The 17,793-nt window shown below is 39.5% G+C and overlaps 1 protein-coding gene across 1 annotated transcript; it reads right to left on the minus strand.

Moving 5' to 3' along the window:
• Positions 1-1,679: 1,679 nt before the first annotated feature.
• LOC134472276 (speckle-type POZ protein-like) lies at positions 1,680-12,019 on the minus strand (the record flags this gene model as incomplete). Its single annotated transcript, XM_063233552.1, has 2 exons — positions 1,680-1,793; positions 11,081-12,019. Coding segments are annotated over 2 exons (1,053 nt in total), but the record flags the coding sequence as incomplete, so codon positions are not given.
• Positions 12,020-17,793: the final 5,774 nt, after the last annotated feature.

Here is a 17,793-nt window from a genome sequence, read left to right on the forward strand (position 1 = left end):
ACAACATCTAAGAACCATCGTTCTTTTCGAGAAATATGCACACAGAGTGAATTATTTTGTCTCATTTTCAACCATCTCAGCCTGCTTGAGGGGAAAAAGCGACACTTCTAGGAGTGAGGACACAAGAATAGGACATATGTATGCCAAATATCTGCAAAAGTCAGGCAGTAAACTGAGACAAAGAAGCACTTGCCTAGCAATAACCGGGTTGTGAGTTGTGAGTTCAAGCCATGATAAATACCAAGAAAAATAGAGATAGATAAACAGACAGACAGATAGATACACTTAGAGACAGAGAGAGAGAGAGAGAGAGAGAGAGAGACAGAGAGAGAGAGAGAGAGAGAGAGAGAGAGAGAGAGAGAGAGAGAGAACTCTTAGTGATTTTACTGCATAATTGTTTTACAGGTTGTTATCCAATGTTGATATTCAAGAAGATTTACACAACCAGCATATAAAGGTTTACCAGCTATAAGCCCTCATTAAACAAATGTTTTGAAATCTGTACCTGTTCAAGACAAGGGGATTCATTTCCTTAGATATTTTTAAAAGCTCTGAGCCATTACAGAGTCTAGGTGATTCCAAAATAACACCACAAGCAATTTTTACAAAAGTCCAAAATTTGAGATGAAACCCACTTCGTTCTCACTTTTAATTTTACTTCTATTCTTCATAATACAATAGAAACATGTATTCTATTGTTGCGGATATTAAATGTTCACAGTGAGAAAGTTCTTTATGAGATTTATAATGTTAATTTGCCAACACCCATTTCTCAGTGCAGTTGTAAGTTATAAATTTTGCTTCCTCAAGATGAATTCCTCTGAAATACATAAAACGTTTCTACATTTAATTCCCTTTTTTGCCATTTTCATAAATCTGAGCATTTTCTTCTCTTTTTTCTCCAAGACCATAATTGGACTGCTCGATCAGAGGCCTAGATTTTGAGGGAATGTGCTGTAGTTCTTGTGCTGCCTGTCTGTGTCACTGGGACAGGACAACATGAGCAAAGATTTGCATCATGTGATTGTCCTTTGGCTTCAGCAGCCTGAGTTCTGGGTCATTTATTTCTCCCATCTACTATGTTAATTAGTGACATTGTTCATCCATTGTGTTCATACTGTGGGTGGGCCTGAAATCATCAGCACACTCTGAAATTTTTCTTAGCTTCTGGATCTAACATACAGAAAAAGGATGAGGAGCCCAACAACTGTATAAAGTAAGATTCAGGTTCATTTATAGAGAAAAGTGTGGAACAGTAAAAAGCCCATGTTACAAGTGGGGTGCCCAGGGATGCATGATGGTGCAGAAAGCCAGGAAAGAGTCTTGCATTTACAGAGTGAAGTTCATGGTCCCTGCCTCTAAGGGTAGCCCCACCCCAGGTTGGTCTGCAACATTGCCAGGAGTTTCGAATTCAGTTTGGCATCAACATTGTAAAAAAACACTTTGCACAATATTATAAAACACAAATTTCAGAATGCATGATACACGGCTTCAAAATTCTCAAGATCCCATTTCCTTTTTCTGACCCTAAGATGGTGGTCCCTTCTCTCCCCTAGCGAGGCACAATTTAATCTTTCCACATAGAAGAGTGAAGTTTCCACAGATTGCCCTAGCATATTATGGTTCAGTGGCAGCAAATGTGGCCACGGTTTTGGGAAGATAAATGGAGATGTGGGATCTTAGGACAGTCTCAGAGGCTTGCATGGGGGTACCATGAATGCACACTGCATGGAAACCAGAGAGTGATAGGCTTCGGCCACCAAGTGAGGGTGTGACAACACCATGGCCTTCCACTCAGAGGTCTCCAGGATGTCAGAAACATAACAATTGATGAAATCCAGTGTCCAGGTTTTCAACTGATGTGCATTGTGGAGGTCAGCCAAGATGAGGATTTCCACGGCATTGTCCACAGAGAGGTTGCTGCAGAGGTGGTTCTCACACATGAGCTTCAGGTGCTCCAGACCAAACCTGGTTGCAGCCTCCAGCAGTTCAGTTGCCATGATCCCTAGATTTGGTGCCTTTCCAGTGTACATAAAGTATATCATTTCCTTAAAAACTTCAGGATCCATGTCACTGATTTCAACAGGATTCTTTTTGCTTCCTTGCTTTTCATGTTCCAACAACGCCATGAAAACTGGAGAGCGAGCTGCTAAGATCTCTTTGTGAGCCTGGAATTCCTGGCCAGCCACACACAAGCAACAGTCTGTGAGCTGGGATCGCTCCCACAGTCTTCCTAGATCCTCTGCCAAGCAGCCCTCAGGAACCTTATCCAGCTTCCTAATATTCTGGCTGGAATGATTGGTGGGATCTTGTGCTACTTTCACTTCACAGAAGAAGGAAAGCTTGTCATTGGAGAGAAGCCCATTGTTTGGATCCAAAAGAAACTCTCTAAGGATGAAATTTTTGAATCCCCAGCACTTTCCTTGCACAAATGTAAAAGCTTGTTGACTTGAGAGCTCTTTTGTTTTCTCTCCTTTGGCATTCAGAATGGAAAAGGTGAATTTTGCACGAGCTACCCTCCTTGGACAGCAGATCATTCCCAGGTATAGGGACAGATAATCTTGGCTTTCTTCATCAAGCCCATTTGGGTAGACTAGTAAGCGCCATTTCACTTGATCATTTCCTTCAGCTGAAAACATTGAACTTTGAATGCAGTCATCTATTTCCTTTAGGCAAAATCTAATGTTATCAATGGTCCACAAAAAGGACACATTTACTACTTTGATATCTGTGGTGTACCTTCTGTCCACTGTTGACTGCTGTGACATTTCTGCTGGGCCTGCGGTACTGGAAACCCTTAACATCAGGAGAGTGAAAGTGCAGCAAGCTTGTCAAGTCACAGGAATCAAATTTCTTCTTCATCAGATGGCACAAATTTCACTGCAGTCAGCAGTTCCAAGCCAGGCAGGGCAGTATGGCAATCACAAGTAGAGAGCCTAATGTATAGATTAAAAGAAATAAGTATTTAGAATTAAGCTGACTGAGATTTCCTAGTATATAAGACAATTCTGAAATGTTTCTTGATCACTCAAAGAAATAGCTCACCAAAAACACAGATCTGAAAATATGAAGCCTTGTTGAGTCTCTTCTGAGTTGCTTTCAGGAGGCTAATTCATCTGGGCTGGAAGCAAGGATATGTTTTCCAAGTTTCGAGCAGGGAACAGCCTCATCATGGAAACCGAAAGGATTCTTCCTTCTTGGTGTCCCTTTTATAACTCTTAGGATAGGATCCACCCTATGGTGGTTCTTCCCACCCTATTCTAATCCAATTGCCCTAGGTGTGTCTCACTCAAAATGTGAGAGTCAGTCAATTTTCATCCTACCTGTGTTTTCCATATGTGTATGAAAACATTCTGTTTTACTATCCAAGAATTTCTTTTTTCTCATTCATATGGGGGAGTTCTCTGGTCTATCTTCTTCCTCCCATTGACAGAAGATGAGAGGCCTGGGTGCAGGATGTAACTCCAGCATGCCACTGTTCTCAGTAGGCCCTCTGTTTTTATTCCTTTCTGGTGGTAAGGAGCAAAGCAGGACAGAGAGGTCACTAAGGCAACTTTTCACTTAGGATCACATGTGGGTGAAACCCAGTTGCAGGGAAGTAATGTCAAAGGATCAGATTCAAGGCTCCATGAGAAATAGGTGTACTGGGAGGGAAGAGGTGGTTCTTCTGGGTCATCTGATACAGTGTCGGGAGCAAGGGACATGGATTTGGGACAGGTATAAACAGGGAATATTGGCAGAATGTCTCTAAACCTAAAGTCTAGTGTGGGATAACTGTAAATGCTACTTGCTCAGAGATCTTAGATTTCCTACTAACCCAGTTCACTCCTTGGACCCAATGTTTGGAACTAGTAAAAATACTGAGTTCCACTGGCATTTCCTGGGACATGGGTCATGGTGGGAGTGCCAGGAGTGCAAGCAAACCCTGTTCCCAGCGTGAGCAGTTGTGAGCCTGCCAGCCGGCAGGCTGACAAAGAAACATCACATCTTCTGCCCCCTCCCATTAGCAAGTGGGAGCCAGTAATCTGGAGATCTATTGAGAGGTTGACCGTAGGCCATGTAGTAAAGAGAAGATTTCCTTCTATCATCTCTTTAAAGCCCCATACTTTTATACATGTTTTGCTTTGTTCTATATTATACGGTCTTTTTTTAAAAGCTGGTTGTGTTTAACTGCGTTTCCACATACATGAAAGTATGCACAGGTATTTTGAAGCAAACCAGAGATTCTAGCACAGCCATAAGTGACTTCCTTATTGTCTGATTTTAAAGACCTAAAACTCCTTTCTCATACTGTTTGGATTAATTTTTATCCTAGGTTGCTCAGTATGAATTCTCTGTATGGCAAGACATGGACAACTATTTGGAAGAAAACAAGAGACAATATGATAGATAGGGAAGATCTCAGATTATCTAGTTTTGAAATTTATATCTTTTACATTGAGTTCTTATGTCCAATTTTGCTCTCTTTCATTGTGTTTAACTTTATCCCCATTGACAAAAAAAAAAAAAAAAAACAATGGTGATTTGCAGGGTGTGGGCACACACATCTTTAATCCCAGCACTCACAAAGCTGTGGCAGGAAAATCATTGAAGTTTCAAGGACATGTGGGATTAAGTACCAACCTGAATCAAAAACCAAAGGAATGAAAGGACAGAAGGAATGAGGATGGAATGAAGTAAGGAAGCAAGGAAGGAAGGAAGGAAGGAAGGAAGAAAGGAAAGAAGGATGGAAGGAAAGAAGGAATGTAGGGAGGTACAGAGGAAGAAGGGCTAGCTCTTCAGGGATAGATATCACTGGCTTTCTTCCAAAGCTTCTCTTTTTTCTGTTTTACATACTCAGATGTGTGCTCCAGTTTTCCACCAGACTCAGAAGTGTTACATACCCTCACGTACTTGGGGACCTTATTGGGAGGAGCACAACAGTCCTAATCCCTAACAGATTTTTTTTGTCTTTTTCATTTTTATTGGTACCATGGATAGAACTCAGGATTACTGCTTGCCAGGCAGGTGCTTATCCTGCTGAGATAAACCCCCAGGCCCTCCCTAACAGATTTTAATACTCTATTTTTGTTTGATTGTCTGCAAACTTGTCTATTACACATGGGCAGGTAGAATTCATTTAATCATTGCTAACTGGAGAAATAATTGCCTCAATTATTGGTAGGTTAAATTCCTTTTCTGTACCTGGAAAGCTTTCTGTCATGATGTCCACAAACTGCTTTTAATGTCATTTTTTGTCTCTTCTTGTCACTAAGTGCCAGCCTGTACTCAGTCTCTGAAGTCCTTTCCTCAAACTAGCCTACAGTGTTCTGAATTTTTAAAATGCATTTATGTTTCCTTGGATATCAGCTTGAAGCTATTTAATGGGTTCATTTATTTCTTAGGTGGTGCTTCAATAATTCTTGTAAGCTCGTCTTTTTTTTGTCTGTGTCTGCACTAACATCACTAAGAATGTTGTGTATTTTGGTAATCTCTGTAGTTACTTGTAGTTACTAGAGAAATTACTTCTGATTTAATATTTTCCACAGCCTCATTCAATTGCCTTGTTGCCACATTGAAGTAACCTACTATTGGGTTTTCAAATTTTCCAACCTCATTTCCCCCCAGGTTTGCTTTGTTGGCCAGGGTGCCAGAGGATTTGTCAGATTTGTGTGTTCTCATGTCTTTCCTGTTTCAATTGAATTCCTAGAGTGATACTTGCTAGTTTCCTAACAGTATGAACTGAATATGTGAAGATAAAACAGAATGCAAACAATTATTAACAATGTATGAATTCATGATATGTCCAATCTGGCCTCAAGGGTTAAGATTCCAAATATATTTTGGAGAAAGCAGAGGAACGGCAAAAGGGAAAGAGATTACATTAAAACGGAGATGATACATGGATCCCACCTACTGGGGGAAAATAATGTAGAAGACTAAAAGAGATTTGAAAGAGAAAATTTTAAATCCAAACAAAAGCATACCCACAGTGAAGTTAGGAATCACAGTCACCCTCAGAAATTAAGAACAAAATAAATAAATACAGAAATAAAAAGCATATGAATAAAACAAGAAAATACCAAACAAAAAGAAAAATGAATGAAAAAAAATCGTTCTGTTCCAGGATTCTCTCTGGATTCATTATTAGATACCCTATGGATACAGTGTTCTGATTCCTGCCACTCTTTCCCTTCAAATCAGGCCCTACCTTATGTTGGAGTAGTAGACAGTGTTAGCCAGCCTGCCTCAAGCTGAGACTCATTGGAATAAGCTCAGTCCAATCAATTTCCATGTGTCTGTACCCGACTAGGCTCTTTGAAAGGAAGCCAGCAGCTGTTCTGGTTAAGGTTCATCTGACTTCACTTCAACATGGCTCCCGCCAAACATTCCCTCGCGCTGAATGACAAAATCCTTCTCCATTCTGTGCCAGACAGTAAAGACCTCGATGCCTGCTGTTAGCTCCACTGCTGAGTCTCTCAGCAATGTCCAGTGGGCTCACCAGCTGCCACTGTTACCATGAACAAGAGTCCCCAGGTCCACACATCTCCCCTAACTAGTTTTGATGATTTCCTGATTCTGCAATAACTAACATAACCGAAATAGGTTCAATGCCCATATCAGTACAATACCTAACCATCATCATTGCTTCGCTCTCTTAGTTAATTTTAGGTTTTGAATTGTATGCAAGATATGTGCACTAGTTGTAATTCTGTTGTGTAGATTTTGATATTTCTACTTTAAAATGATACTTTCTGGTACAAATTGACAAGAAAAATAAAAATCATGGGTAATTTGCAATAAATTTTCTTCTCTAGAGCTTCTTTTATAAATATGAGCATCATCTAATCAGTCAAAACAAGATCGTGGGAGTACTACAGGACTTCAAAACAAGTTAATAGGAAATCAAAAAGAGTTACTATTTATATATCCTAATTTTTTGAATTTTTTTCTTTAATTAAGACAAACAGAAGAAATGACTAAATAATTTTTTTAAAACAATAAGGGGGAGATTGAGATAAAGCAGGACATAACAATAAAACAATAGAGGTCACAGCATGACTGTTTCAACAACCTAGTACTTCACCACCATATAACCTGACTTAATAGTAGGTACCATAGTGTCTTTGGATCATTGAACACAGCTGTTTGCAGTCTACCTGTTTGAATATCCACCTTGTATTCTTTGATACTGTGATTTGAGGAACTATTTTCAAGATGATAATATGTAATATACTAACAGGTGATTTCTTAATGTTATTTTTTTTTTGTTTGTTTGTTTGTTTGTTTTTTGGTTTTGTTTTGTTTTTTTGCAGTTCTGTGTTATGTGTACCCTTACACCGCTTTGGTTTGTTTTGTGTTTTTCTCTTTTTCCTCTTAAATAAAAAAAAAATATGAGCATAAAACTATTAGAGATAAACACACACAAACAGACACACATACACACACACACACACACACACGCACACACACACACACACAAAGTGTATTAAAGCTAATTAAATGCAAGCTCTCGAAGTCCCTTTTAAATATGGTAAAATTTTTCCAAAATTAACCCTTCTTAGAATATTGAATAAGTTTCTTCCTTGGATACACTGTGGAATTCCATTTGCATGGAAAATGTCATCAGCCTTGTAGAAACATTTTGTACATTTTTTCACGAATTCTCTTTGTGTAGCAATGCCTTTTAAATCAGGCTGATGAAAGGTGGGAAAATGCTGCTTTTGTTTCTAATCCAGCCCTAGAGCTGTGTTAGAACTAAATGGGCCAAAATTTTTCCACATTCTTGTGTACAGATACAAGAGTATTGCCTGGCATATACCTTGTGAGACGTAGTAACTTGCTGTTTATTGAGATTACAAGATGACAGTAGGATGAATAACAAGTGCAAAATGGAAAGTAAAGAGGAATAGAATCTTTAAAGATTCAGGGTTACAGTACGTAAGAATTTAGACCAAGATGTCTTCCACAGAGGTGTGATGAGGCTCATACATGTGCCTGCTGTTAAGGTCAGATATATTTGGCTCCTATTGCATCCCATTTTGGTTAGAAACCTCTAACACTGTTCCACGTTTTACTAGGGTTTGTGATTTGCTGACTGAGAGATCACTGCATGCTAACTATACACATAAATAATCAGTCATATTGTGATTAGAGTTGAATGAAGGAAACGAAATGGGTCATACAATTTTACTATTTGTCACTAGTCTCCTACCACTTTCATCATCCGGGATTCCTGGATAGATACTTTATTTATTAGTGTGTTGTTTGCACATAAGTGTTGGAAGTGTCACAAGATGCCTTCACTAGTAGCTCGAGAATGTGTGACACACAAGTTTGGATGATACAGGGAAATTGGTGCCTCCGGGGACTTTGGCAGGCCTTTCAGTGCTTGCCAAATGCAGTTGGTGATTTCCTTGCTTCAGAATGCATGTAAAGTTATGGCAAATCTTGTTCATCTTCTGTCATATATTTTTCTTAGAAAGAAGCAGTCAAACAAGTGGTGTCTTCCAAAAAATCTTCTGCTAGTAATGTTGGATTGGCAATAACCCCCATAGAATCCCGACATCACAGAGGGATGATTGTTTTCTGGAAACAGGAGCACATCAGCCTTCAAGAGTTCACAACTGTGACACCAACTGAGGAAATGAACAAGCATTCTCAGTCCTAACTCCTAATGCTTAACAGCTGGCATGTCATTCTCACAAGAGTGTTAATATAGCGCCATATCTCACTGTTTGTCCTTCAGCCACTTAAGTTGCAAATCTTCCTTGGTTCCTCTCTAGAATTACAAGGAAAACATTCTTTGGGTCAATTTGCACACTCAGTATAACTTCCATCACTATGAAGTACTTCACAATAAGTCACTGTAACACATATTTGTACTCAGAGAAGCTGGGAACCTGTGCTGCCCTGAAAAATCTTCTGCCCTAGTCCACTTTGCTACATTCATTTCACTATGAGGAAATTAGACTTTGTAAGTTATTTTCTATGTTTTTTGTTGTTCATTTGAGGCAGTGATAGAAACTCATACTTTTTAATTTCCACATTTCATTTAAAAGATAACAATTATTTACATATTTGGAAAGAAAATATTAACATTTGAATGTTCTCCCTTGTAGAATGAAAAGCAATTCCAAAGCAACTGGGATGACTCCTACATAATCACCAAGTCAGGTATGGACAGCTGAGGAATCTGTGTCCTCAAAGTTTTCAGACCAAAATTAATTTAAAAATTCCTTGTTTCCTCTTTTAAAGATTTTCCTGTTTTATTCTCTTTAATGAGGAGGAGAGAATGGAAGTGAAATAAAACTTGAGGGTGATAATACCAAAACACATATTCCCACAACATCTAAGAACCATAGTTCTTTTCGAGGAATATGCACACAGAGTGAATTATTTTGTCTCATTTTCAACCATCTCAGCCTGCTTGAGGGGAAAAAGCGACACTTCTAGGAGTGAGGACACAAGAATAGGACATATGTATGCCAAATATCTGCAAAAGTCAGGCAATCAACTGAGACAAAGAAGCCCTTGACTAGCAATAACCAGGTTGTGAGTTGTGAGTTCAAGCCATGATAAATACCAAGAAAAATAGAGATAGATAAACAGACAGACAGATAGATACACTTAGAGACAGAGAGAGAGAGAGAGAGAGAGAGAGAGAGAGAGAGAGAGAGAGAGAGAGAGAGCTCTTAGTGATTTTACTGCATAATTGTTTTACAGGTTGTTATCCAATATTGATATTCAAGAAGATTTACACAACCAGCATATAAAGGTTTACCAGCTATAATCCCTCATTAAACAAATGTTTTGAAATCTGTACTTGTTCAAGACAAGGGGATTCATTTCCTTAGATATTTTTAAAAGCTCTGAGCCATTACAGAGACTAGGTGATTCCAAAATAACACCACCAGCGATCTTTACTAAAGCCCAAACTTTGAGATGAAACCCACTTCCTTCTCACATTTAATTTTACTTCTATTCTTCATAATACCATAGAAACATGTATTCTATTCTTAGGGATATTAAATGTTCACAGTGAGAAAGTTCTTTTTGAGATTTATAGTGTGAATTTCCAAAGAGCCACTTCTCAGTGCAGTTGTAAGTAATAAATTTTCTTCCTCAACATGAATTCCTCTGAAATACATAAAACACTTCTACTTTTAATTCTCTTTTATGCCATTTTCATAAATCTGAGCATTTTCCTCTCTTTTTTCTCCAGGACCGTGATTGGACTGCTGGCTCAGAGGCCTATATTTTGCGGGAATGTGCTGTAGTGCTTGTGCTGCCTGTCTGTGTCACTGGGACAGGACAACATGAGCAAAGACTTGCATTGTGTGATTGTCCTTGGCTTCAGCAGCCTGAGTTCTGGGTCATTTATTTCTCCCATCTACTATGTTAATTAGTGACACTGTACATCCACTGTGTTCATCCTGTGGATGGGCCTGAAATCATCAGCACACTCTGAAAATTTTTCTTAGCTTTTGAATCTAACATACAGAAAAAGGCTGCGGAGCCAAACAACCGTATAATATAAGATACAGGTTTATTTACAGAGAAAAGTGAGGGACAGTAAAAAACCCTTGTTTCAAGTGGGGTGCCCAGGGTTGCATGATGGTGCAGAAAGGCAGGAAGGAGTCTTGCATTTACAGAGTGAAGATCATGATCCCTGCCTCTAAGGGTAGCCCCACCCCAGGTCTGTCTCCAACATTGACAGGATTTTTGGTTTCAGTTTGGCATCGACATTGTAAAAACCCACTTTTCACAATATTATAAAACACACATTTGAAAATGCATGATACACGACTTCTAAATTCTCAAGATCCCATTTCCTTTTTCTGACCTTAAGACGGTGGTCCCTTCTCTCCCCTAGAGAGGCACAATTTAATATTTCCACATAGAAGAGTGAAGTTTCCACGGATTGCCCTAGCATATTATGGCTCAGGGGCAGCAAATGTGGCCAGGGATTTGGGAAGATAAATGGAGATGTGGGATCTGAGGACATTCTCAGATGATTGCATGGGGGTACTATGAATGCACACTGCATGGAAACCAGAGAGTGATAGGCTTCGGCCACCAAGTGAGTGTGGGACACCACCATGGCCTTCCACTCAGAGGTCTCCAGGATGTCAGAAACATGAAAATTGATGAATTCCAGTGTATGGGTTTTCAACTGATGTGCACTGTGGAGGTCAGCCAAGATGAGGATTTCCACGGCATTGTCCACAGAGAGGTTGCTGCAGAGGTGGTTCTCACACATGAGCTTCAGGCGCTCCAGACCAAACCTGGTTGCAGCCTCCAGCAGTTCAGTTGCCATTATCCCTAGGTTTGGTGCCTTTCCAGTGTACATAAAGTATATCATTTCCTTAAAAACTTCAGGATCCATGTCACTGATTTCAACAGGATTCTTTTTGCTTCCTTGCTTTTCATGTTCCAACAACGCCATGAAAACTGGAGAGCGAGCTGCTAAGATGGCTTTGTGAGCCTGGAATTCCTGGCCAGCCACACACAAGCAACAGTCTGTGAGCTGGGATCGCTCCCACAGTCCTCCGAGATCCTCTGCCAAGCAGCCCTCAGGAACCTTATCCAGCTTCATAATATTCTGGCTGGAATTATTGGTGGGATCTTGTGCTACTTTCACTTCACAGAAGAAGGAAAGCTTGTCATTGGAGAGAAGCCCATTGTTTGGATCCAAAAGAAACTCTCTAAGGATGAAATGTTTGAATCCCCAGTCCTTTCCTCGCACAAATGTATAAACTGGTGGACTTGAGAGCTCTTTGGTTTTCTCTCCTTTGGCATTCAGAATGGAAAAGGTGAATTTTGCACGAGCTACCCTCCTTGGACAGCAGATCATTCCCAGGTATAGGGACACATAATCTTTGCTTTGTTCATCAAGACCATTTGGGTAGAGTCGTAAGCACGATTTCACTTGATCATTTCCTTCAGCTGAAAAGATTGAACTTTGAATGCAGTCATCTATTTCCTTAAGGCAAAATCTAATGTTATCAATGGTCCACAAAAAGGACACGTTCACTACTTTGATGTCTGTGGTGTACCTGCTGTCCACTGCTGGCCCCTGTGACATTTCTGCTGGGCCTGCGGTACTGGAAACCCTTAACATCAGCAGAGTGAAAGTGCAGCAAGCTTGTCAAGTCACAGGAATCCAATTTCTTCTTCACCAGATGGCACAAATTTCACTGCAGTCAGCAGTTCCAAAAAAGGCAGGGCAGTATGGCAATCACAAGTAGAGAGCCTAATGTATAGATTAAAAGAAATACGTATTTAGAAATAAGCTGACTGAGATTTCCTAGTATATAAGTCAACTCTGCAATGTTTGTTGATCACTCAAAGAAATAGCTCACCAAAATGCACAGACCTGAAAATATGAAGCCTTGTTGAGTCCAGTCTGAGTTCCTTTGAGGAGGCTAATTCATCTGGGCTGCAAGCAAGGATATGAATTCCAAGTTTCAAGCAGGGAACCACCTCTTCATGGAAACAGAAAGGATTCTTCCTGTTTGGTGTCCCTTTTATAACTCTTAGGACATTATCCACCCTATGGTGGTTCTTCCCACCCTATTCTAATCCAATTGCCCTAGGTGTGTCTCACTCAAAATGTGAGAGTCAGTCAATTTTCATCCTACCTGTCTTTTCTATACGTTTATGAAAACAGTCTGTTTTACTAGCCCAGAATTTCTTTTGTCTCATTCATATGGGGAAGTTCTCTGGTCTATCGTCTTCCTGCCATCTTCTTGCCATTTCCAGAAGATGAGAGGCTAGGGTGGAGGATAGTAACTCCAGCATGCCACTGTTCTCAGTAGGCCCTCTGTGTTTATTCCTTTCTGGTGGTAAGGAGCAAAGCAGGACAGAGAGGTCACTAAGGCAACTTTTCCCTTGGGATCACATGTGGGTCAAAGCCAGTTGCAGGGAAGTAATGTGAAGGGAGCAGATTCAAGGCTCCATGAGAAATAGGTGTGCTGGGAGTGAAGAGGTGGTTCTTCTGGGTAATCTGATACAGTGTCGGGAGCAAGGAACATGGATTTGGGACAGGTACAAACAGTGAAGATTGGCAGAATGTCTCTAAACCTAAAGTCGAGTGTGGGACAACTGTAAATGCTACTTGCTCAGAGCTCTTAGATCTCCTACAAACCCAGTTCACTCCTTGGACACAATGTTTGGAAATAGTAACAACACTGAGTTCCACTGGCATTTCCTGGGACATGGGTCATGCTGGGAGTGCCAGGAGTCCAAGCAAAGCCTCTCCCCACCATGAGCAGCTGTGAGTCTGCCAGCCTGCAGGCTGAGAAACAAACATCACATCTTCTCCCCCTCTCCCATTAGCAAGTCAGAGGAAGTAATGTGGACGTCCCTTGAGAGGTTGACCCTAGGCAATGTAGTAAGGAGGGGATTTCCTTCTATCATCTCTTTGAAGCCCAATAATTTTATCCATGTTTTGGTTTGTTCTATATAATATTTTTTTTTAAAGCTGGTTGTGTTTAACTGAGTTTCCACATACATGAAAGTATGCTCAGGCATTTTGAAGCAAACAAGAGATTCTAGCACAGCCATTAGTGACTTCCTTTTTGTCTGATTTTAAAGACCTAAAACTCTTTCTCCGACTGTTTGGATTAATATTATACTAGGTTGCTCAGTATGAATTCTCTGTATGCCAAGACATGGACAAGTATTTGGAAGAAAACTAGAGACAACATGATAGATAGGGAAGAACTCAGATTATCTAGTTTTGAAATTTATATCTCTTGCATTGAGTTCTTATGTCAATTTTGCTCTGTTTTGTTGTGTTTAATTTTATCTCCTTTGACACAGTATAACAATGCTGATTTGCAGGGTGTGGGTGAATACATCATTAAACCCAGCACTCACAAAGCTGAGGCAGGAGTATCATTGCAGTTTCAAGGACATGTGGCATTACATACTAACTTGAATTAAAAACCAAAAGAATGAAAGGACAGAGGGAATGAGGGATGGAAGGAAGCAAGGAAGGAAAGAAGGAAGCAAGGAAGGAAGGAAGGAAGGAAGACAGGAAGAATGGCTACCACTTCAAGGATAGATATCACTGGCTTTCTTCCAAAGCTTCTCTTTTTTCTGTTTTACATACTCAGATGTGTGCTCCTGTTTTCCACCAGACTCAGAAGTGTTACATACCCTCACAAACTTGGGGACCTTATTGGGAAGATCACAACAGTACTAATCCCTAACAGATATTTTTTTTGTCTTTTTCATTTTTATTGTTACCAGGGATAGAACTCAGGACTACTGCTTGCCAGGAAATTGCTTATGCTACTGAGAGAAACCCCCAGCCCATCCCTAACAGATTTTAATACTCTATTTTTATTTGAATGTCTGCAAACTTGTCTATTACCCATGGGCAGGTAGAATTCTTTTAATCACTGCTAACTGGAGAAATAATTGCCTCAATGATTGGTAGATTAAATTCCTCTTCTGTACCAGGAAAGCTTTGTGCCATGATGTCTACAAAGTGCTTTAATGTCATTTGTTGCCTCTCCTTGTCACTAAGTGCCAGCCTGTACTCAGTATCTGAAGTCCTTTCCTCAAACTGGCCTAAAGTGCTCTGAAGTTTTAAAATGGATTTTTTTTCTCTTGCATATCTGCTTGAATCTATTTAATGGGTTCATTTATTTCTTAGGTTGTACTTCAACAGTTCTTGTAAGCTCGCCTGTTTTTTGGCTGTGTCTGAACTAACATCACTAACAATGTTGTGTACTTTGGTAATCTCTGTAGTTAGTTGTGGTTACTTGAGAGATTACTTCTGATTTAATATATTCCACAGCCTCATTCAATTGCCTTGTTGCCACATTGAAGTAACCTAGAATTGGGTTTTCAAATTTTCCAACCTCATTTCCCCCCAGGTTTGCTTTGGTGGCCTGGGTGCCAGAGGATTAGTCAGATTTGTGTGTTCTCATCTCTTTTCTGTTTCAATTGAATTCGTGGAGTGATACTTGCTAGTTTCCTAACAGTATGAACTGAATTCGTGAACATAAAACAGAATGCAAACAATCATAAACAATATATGAATTCATGATATGTCCAATCTGTCCTCAAGGGTTAAGATTCAAAATATATTTTGGAGCAAGAAGAGTACCATGAACAATGGCAAAAGGGAAAGAGATTACAATAAAATGGAGATGGTAGATGGATCCCATCTACTGGGGGAAACTAATGCAGAAGACTAAATGAGATTGTAAAGAGAAAAATTGAAATCCAAACAAAAGCATACCCACAGGGAAGTTAGGAATCACAGTCACCCTCAGAAATTAAGAACAAAATAAAGGAGAAATCAAAAGCATATAAATAAAATAAGAAAATACCAAACCAAAACGAAAAATTAAAAAAAAAATCGTTCTCTTCCAGGATTCTCTCTGGATTCATTATTAGATGCCATATGGATACAGTGTTCTGAGTTCTGCCATTCTTTCCCTTCAAACCAGGCATGGCATTTTGATGGAGTAGTAGACAGCATTAGCCAGCCTGCCTCAAGACGAGACTCATTGGAATAAACTCATTCCAATCAATTTCCATGTGTCTGCACCCAACTAGGGTCTTGTAAAGGAAGCCAGCAGTTGTTCTGGTTAAGGTTCATCTGACTTCACTTCAACATGGCTCCCGCCAAACATTCCCTCCCGCTGAATGACAAAATCCTTCTCCATTCTGTGCCAGACAGTAAAGACCTCGTTGTCTGCTGCTTACCTACATTGCTGAGTCTCTCAGCATTGTCCACTGGCCTCACTAGCTGCCACTGTTACCAGGAACAAGAGTCCCCAGGTCCAAACATCTCCCCTCACTAGTTTTGATGATTTCCTGAGTCTGCAATAACTAGCATAAACAAAATAGTTTCAATGCCCATACCAGTACAATACCCAACAAGCATCATTGCTGTGTTCTCTTAGTTAATTTTAGGTTCTGAATTTTATACAAGATATATGCAATAGTTGTAATTCAGTTGTGTACATTTTGATATTTCTACATTAAGAAGATACTTTCTTGTACAAAATGACATGAAAAATAGAAATCATCGGTAATTTGCAATAAATTTTCTTCTCAATACTTTCTTTTATAAATATGAGCATAAGACACACTATTAGAGATAAACACACACACACACACACACACACACACACACACACACACAAAACGTGTATTAAAGCTAATGAAATGCAAGCTCTTGAAGGGCCTTTTAAATAGGGTAAAATTTTTCCAAAATCAACCCTTCTTAGAATATTGTATAAGTTTCTTCCTTGGATACACTGTGGAATTCCATTTGCATGGAAAATGTCAGCAGCCTTGTAGGAACATTTTGTACATTTTTTCATGAATGCTCTTTGTGTAGCAATGCCTTTTAAACCAGGCTGATGAAAGGTGGGAAAATGCTGCTTTTGTTTCTAATCCAGTCCTAGAGCTGTGTTAGAAATGAATGAGCAAAAATTTTTCCACATTCTTGTGTACACATACAAGAGTATTGCCTGGCATATACCTTGTGATACGTAGTAAGTTGCTGTTTATTGAGATTGCAAGATGACAGCATCAAGAGTAGGATGAATTACAAGTGCAAAATGGAAAGTAAAGAGGAATAGAATCTTTAAAGATTCAGGGTTACAGTACCTAAGAATTTAGACCCAGATGTCTTCCACAGAGGTGTTATAAGGCTAATCCATGGGCCTGCTTTCAAGGTCAGGTACATTTGGCTCCTGTTGCTTTCCATTTTGATTAGAAAACTATAATACTGTTCCAGGTTTTCCTAGGGTTGTTGATTTTCTGAGTGAGAGATCACTACATGCTAACTATACACATAAATAATCAGTCATATTGTGATTAGAGTTGAATGCAGGAAACTAAATGGTTCATGCAATTTTACTATTTGTCACTAGTCTCCTACCACTTTCATCATCCGGGACTCCTGGATAGATACTTTATTTATTAGTGTGTTGTTTGCACATAAGTGTTGGAAGTGTCACAAGATGCCTTCACTAGTAGCTCGAGAATGTGTGACACACAACTTTGGATGATACAGGTAAATTGGTGCCTCCGGGGACTTTGGCAGGCCTTTCAGTGCTGGCCAAATGCAGTTGGTGATTTCCTTGCTTCAGAATGCATGTAAAGATATGGCAAATCTTGTTCATCTTCTGTCATATATTTTTGTTAGAATTAAGCAGTCAAACAAGTGGTTTCTTCAAAAAAGTCTTCTGCTAGTAATGTTGGATTAGCATTAACCCCCATCCAATCCCAACATCACAGAGGGATGATTGTTTTCTGGAAACGGGAGCACATCAGCCTTCAAGAGTTCACAACTGTGACACCAACTGAGGAAATGAACACGCATTCTCAGTCCTAACTCCTAATGCTTAACAGCTGGCATGTCATTCTCACAAGAGTGTTAATATAGCGCCATATCTCACTGGTTGCCCTTCAGCCACTTAAGCTGCAATTCTTGCCTGGTTCGACTCTAGAATTGTAAGGAAAACATTCTTTTGGTCAATTTGTACATTCAATATAATTTCTGTTTCTATGAAGCACTTGACAATAAGTCACTGTAACACATATTTGTACTCAGAGAAGCTGAGAAGACCTGTGCTTGCCCTGAAAAATCTTCTGCCCTAATCCACTTTGCTCCATTCATTTCACTATGAGGAAATTACACTTTGAAAGTTATTTCAATGTTTTTTTTTGTTCATTTGATGCAGTGATAGAACCTCATACTTTTTAATTTCCACATTTCATGTAAAAGATAATAATTATTTATATATTTGGAAAGAAAAAAATTAAAATTTGAATGTT

This window comes from Cavia porcellus, unplaced genomic scaffold, assembly GCF_034190915.1.
Source record: "Cavia porcellus strain 051 isolate PalLab524CR breed Dunkin Hartley unplaced genomic scaffold, mCavPor4.1 scaffold_23, whole genome shotgun sequence".
Classification (NCBI taxonomy): Eukaryota; Metazoa; Chordata; class Mammalia; order Rodentia; family Caviidae; genus Cavia; species Cavia porcellus.